The sequence below is a fragment of the Pezoporus wallicus genome, unplaced genomic scaffold (assembly GCF_028554395.1).
Source record: "Pezoporus wallicus isolate ANWC-B61680 ecotype Strahan unplaced genomic scaffold, APGP_CSIRO_Pwel_v1 contig_9988, whole genome shotgun sequence".
Lineage (NCBI taxonomy): Eukaryota > Metazoa > Chordata > Aves > Psittaciformes > Psittacidae > Pezoporus > Pezoporus wallicus.
The window spans coordinates 1-5,631 of NW_026640235.1; the positions used below are offsets into that span (position 1 = coordinate 1).

General features: G+C 56.2%; 1 protein-coding gene across 1 annotated transcript; it reads left to right on the forward strand.

The window, feature by feature from the left end:
• Positions 1 to 610: 610 nt before the first annotated feature.
• LOC130603968 (cytohesin-2) lies at positions 611 to 5,430 on the forward strand (the record flags this gene model as incomplete). Its single annotated transcript, XM_057418133.1, has 6 exons — positions 611 to 759; positions 1,496 to 1,607; positions 1,901 to 1,977; positions 2,830 to 2,901; positions 3,115 to 3,269; positions 5,311 to 5,430. Coding segments are annotated over 6 exons (653 nt in total), but the record flags the coding sequence as incomplete, so codon positions are not given.
• Between the last annotated feature and the right edge of the window lie 201 nt (positions 5,431 to 5,631).

Below are 5,631 nucleotides of genomic sequence, written 5' to 3' on the forward strand. Positions count from 1 at the left end.
TCCTACTAATGGGTACCCTCCACCCAATGGGTCCCCCTACCCATGGATCCCCCCACCCATGGGTCCCCCCACCCAATGGCTCCCCCCACCCGATGGCTCCCCCCATCAATGGGTCCCCCCACCCAATGGTTCCCCCCATCAATGGGTCCCCCCATCAATGGGTGCCCCCACCCAATGGCTCCCCCCACCCAATGGCTCCCCCCATCAATCCCCACCCAATGGCTGTCCCCATCAATGGGTACCCCCACCCAATGGCTGTCCCCATCAATGGGTCCCCCCATCAATGGGTGCCCCCACCCGATGGCTACCCCCATCAATGGGTGCCCCCACCCAATGGCTCCCCCCACCCAATGGCTCCCCCATCAATCCCCACCTAATGGCTGTCCCCATCAATGGGTCCCCCCACCCAATGGCTCCCCCCATCAATCCCCACCCAATGGCTGTCCCCATCAATGGGTCCCCCCACCCAATGGCTCCCCCCATCAATCCCCACCCAATGGCTGTCCCCATCAATGGGTCCCCCCACCCAATGGCTACCCCTGTCAATGGCTCCCCCCATCAATGGCTCCCCCGGTCAATGGGTGCCCCCACCCATGGGTGCCCCCCGCAGACACGTGCTACGTGCTGTCCTTCGCCGTGATCATGCTCAACACGAGCCTGCACAACCCCAACGTGCGGGACAAGCCCTCGGCCGAGCGCTTCGTGGCCATGAACCGCGGCATCAACGACGGCGGGGACCTGCCCGAGGAGCTGCTCAGGGTGGGCGGGGCCGGCACGCCATTGGCTGAGAGCAACGAGGGGGCGGGGGGGATGGAGAGGGAGGGGCTGGGGAGGGCGGGGTGGGATGGGTGTGAATGGGAGGGGCTTTGGGGGCATGGCTTGGAGGGAGAAGGAGGGGCTGGGAGGCTTGGGTGTGAATGGGAGGGGCTTAAAGGGCGTGGCTTGGAAGGAGGGGCTGGGAGGCAGAGTGGGCGTGGTCAAGGAGGGGGCGTGGTCTAGGGCGCGAATGGGACGTGGCTTAAGGGGGAGTGGCTCGGAGGGAGGTGATTGCTGATTGGCTGGGAGGCGGAGGGGATGCGGGCTTGGGTGTGAATGGGAGGGGCTTAAGGGGCGTGGCTTGGACGAAGAGGGAGGGGCTGGGAGGTGGAAGGGGCGTGGTTTGGGAGGGGCGTGTCTAAGGGTAGGGGTTAAAGGGTGGTTGCATGGGAGGGGCTTATGTGACTTTATATGGGCTTTATGGGTGTGGTTTGTTGCTATGGGAGGAGCTTCCGTGTCCATATATGGGCAATGGGTGTGGTTTATCGCTGTGGGCGGGGCTTATGAGTCTATATATGGGTTTATGGGTGTGGTTTGTTTCTATAGGCTGGGTTTATATGCCCATATATGGACTGTATGGGCGTGATTTATTTCCGTGGGCGGGGCTTAGGGCTCTGTGGGCAGATCGGATTGGCTGTGGGGGTGTGTCCTGTCCTGACCCCGCCCCCTTGCCCCATAGAACCTCTACGAGAGCATCCGGAGCGAGCCCTTTAAGATCCCGGAGGACGACGGCAACGACCTGACCCACACCTTCTTCAACCCGGACCGCGAGGGCTGGCTGCTGAAGCTGGGTGAGCCAACGCCGTGGGTCCCTGTGGGTGGCCCCACTGCCTGGGTCCCAATGGGGGGTTATTCCCATGCACACGTCACTGATGGAACCTCTTTCTGTTTCCCCTTCTCTGTACCCCCCAATTCCCTCCCCATCACCCCCCATCCCTCCCCATTGCTGCTGATGCCCGCCCCGCCCCCCCAGGAGGTAGGTGCCCCCCCCTTTATCCATCCCCTTCCTCCTCCCATCCCCCTTTGGAACCCCCCCAATGTGGCTCCATGGGGACCCCCCCACACCTCACCCCCCCCCCCCCAGGCGGGCGGGTGAAGACGTGGAAGCGCCGCTGGTTCATCCTCACCGACAACTGCCTCTATTACTTCGAGTACACCACGGTGAGAGCCCAAACCAGCCCAAAATAACCCCAAACCAGACCAAAATAACCCAAAACAGCCAAAAATAACCCCAAACCAGACCAAAATAACCCCAAATACCCCAAAACAGCCCAAAATAACCCCAAACCAGACCAAAATAACCCAAAACAGCCCAAAATAACCCCAAAACCAGCCCCAAATACCCCAAACCAGCCCAAAATAACCCCAAACCAGACCAAAATAACCCAAAACAGCCAAAAATAACCCCAAACCAGACCAAAATAACCCCAAACCAGCCCCAAATACCCCAAAACAGCCAAAAAAAAAACCAAAACCAGCCCCAAATACCCCAAACCAGCCCAAAATAACCCCAAACCAGCCCAAAATAACCCCAAACCAGCCCCAAATACCCCCAAACAGCCCAGAAAAACCCCAAAACAGCCCCCAAATACCCCAAAACAGCCCCAAAATACCCCAAAACAGCCCAAAATAACCCCAAAACAGCCCCAAATACCCCAAAACAGCCCCAAAAACCCCCAAACAGCCCAGAAAAAAACCAAAACAGCCCAAAATAACCCTAAAACACCCCAAAACAGCCTAAAATCACCCCAAAACCAGCCAAAACAGCCGAAAATCACACCACAATACCCCCAAACCAGCCCAAAGTAACCCAAAATCCCCCCAAAATCCCCTGGAAACAGCCCCCAAACCAGCCCCAAACCCCCCCCAACCTCCTCAAACCCAAAGACACCAAAATGAGCCCCAAAGCAGCCCCAAATACACCAAAATGCCCCAAACCCACCCCGGGCTCCTCTGACCCCCCTGAACCCCATTGGGACCCCCTGACCCCCATTCCTGTGCCCCCCCCCCCAGGACAAGGAGCCACGCGGGATCATCCCATTGGAGAACCTGAGTATCCGGGAGGTGGAGGATCCCCGGAAGCCGGTGAGAGCCCCCCCAGTGCCCCCCATTGCCCCATTACCCCCATTGCCCCCATTGCCCCCCATTACCACCCACTGCCCCCATTACCTCATGGCCTCCCATTGCCCCCATTGCCCCCCATTGATCCATTCCATTCCCCCCATTGCCCCATTCCCCCCATTGTCCCTATTACCCCCATTGCCCCATCACCCCCGTGCTGACCCGTGCCCCCCCCAGCACTGCTTCGAGCTCTACATCCCCAACAACAAGGGGCAGCTCATCAAGGCCTGCAAGACGGAGGCCGACGGGCGCGTGGTGGAGGGGAACCACGTTGTGTACCGCATCTCGGCGCCCACCCGCGAGCAGAAGGACGAGTGGATCAAGGCCATCCAGTGAGTGCCCAACGGGCTCAAAGCACCCAAAACCGGGGCAAAACACCCAAAACGGGCAAAAACCACCCAAAAACGGGCAAAAACCACCCAAAAATGGGCAAAAAACACCCAAAAACGGGCAAAAACCACCCAAAAATGGGCAAAAACCACCCAAAAACGGGCAAAAACCACCCAAAAATGGGCAAAAAACACCCAAAAACGGGCAAAAACCACCCAAAAATGGGCAAAAACCACCCAAAAACGGGCAAAAACCACCCAAAAATGGGCAAAAAACACCCAAAAACGGGCAAAAACCACCCAAAACCGGGGCAAAACACCCAAAACCGGGGCAAAACACCCAAAACGGGCAAAAACCACCCAAAAACGGACACAAAACACCCAAAAATGGGCACAAAAAAACCAAACCAGGCACAAAACACCCAAAACGGGCAAAAAACACCCAAAACGGGCAAAAACCACCCAAAAACGGACACAAAACACCCAAAAATGGGCACAAAAAACCCAAACCAGGCACAAAACACCCAAACCGGGCAAAAAACACCCAACAACGGGCAAAAACCACCCAAAAACGGGCAAAAACCACCCAAAAATGGGCAAAAAACACCCAAAAACGGGCAAAAAACACCCAAAACCGGGGCAAAACACCCAAAACCGGGGCAAAACACCCAAAACGGGCAAAAACCACCCAAAAACGGACACAAAACACCCAAAAATGGGCACAAAAAACCCAAACCAGGCACAAAACACCCAAAACGGGCAAAAAACACCCAAAAACGGGCAAAAACCACCCAAAACCGGGGCAAAACACCCAAACCGGGCAAAAAACATCCAAAACCGGGCACAAAACACCCAAAACGGGCAAAATCACCCAAAACCGGGCACAAAACACCCAAAACCGGGCACAAAACACCCAACAACGGGCAAAAACCACCCAAAACCGGGGCAAAACACCCAAAACGGGCACAAAACACCCAAAACGGGCAAAACACCCAAAACGGGCAAAAAACACCCAAAACCGGGCACAAAACACCCAAAACCGGGCAAAAAAACACCCAAAACAGGGCACAAAACACCCAAAACGGGCAAAAACCACCCAAAACGGGCAAAAAACACCCAAAAACAGACACAAAACACCCAAAACGGGCAAAACCCACACAAAAACGGGCACAAAACACCCAAAATGGGTGCAAAACACCCAAAACCGGGCAAAAAACACCCCAAAACGGGCAAAAACCACCCAAAACTGGGCGCAAAACACCCAAAAACGGGCAAAAAACACCCAAACCGGGCACAAAACACCCAAAAACAGGCTCAAAACACCCAAAATGGGCACAAAACACCCAAAACGGGCAAAATCACCCAAAACCGGGCACAAAACACCCAAACCGGGCACAAAACACCCAAAAACAGGCTCAAAACACCCAAAATGGGCACAAAACACCCAAAACCAGACACAAAACACCCAAAACGGGCAAAACCCACACAAAAACGGGCACAAAACACCCAAAATGGGTGCAAAACACCCAAAACCGGGCAAAAAACACCCCAAAACGGGCAAAAACCACCCAAAACTGGGCGCAAAACACCCAAAAACGGGCAAAAAACACCCAAACCAGGCACAAAACACCCAAAAACAGGCTCAAAACACCCAAAATGGGCACAAAACACCCAAAACGGGCAAAATCACCCAAAACCGGGCACAAAACACCCAAACCGGGCACAAAACACCCAAAAACAGGCTCAAAACACCCAAAATGGGCACAAAACACCCAAAACGGGCACAAAACACCCAAAACGGGCACAAAACACCCAAAAACAGGCTCAAAACACCCAAAATGGGCACAAAACACCCAAAACCGGGCACAAAACACCCAAAACGGGCACAAAACACCCAAAAGCGAGCTGGAAACGGCCAAAACCAGGCGAAAACGCCCACTTTAAACCCAGCCCTTGGAGACCCCAACCCCCCCCGGAGCCCAACCTCCCCCCCAGGGATCCCCCAAACCCCCTTGGGGACCCCAGATCCGTTCTGCCCCCCCAGGGCCGCGGTGAGCGTGGACCCCTTCTATGAGATGCTGGCGGCGCGCAAGAAGCGGATCTCGGTCAAGAAGAAGCAGGAGCAGCCCTGAGGGGGGGGGGAACTCCCCCGGACCCCCCCCAATCGCGAGGGACCCCCACAAAGACCATGGGGGGGGGCACAAGGACAATGAGGACAGACTGGACCCCCCCGGACCACAATGGATGCTCCCAGGACCTTAAGGACCCCCCCGGACCACAATGGATGCTCCCAGGACCTTAAGGACCCCCCCTGGACCACAATGGATGCTCCCAGGACCCCCCCTGGACCACAATGGATGCTCCC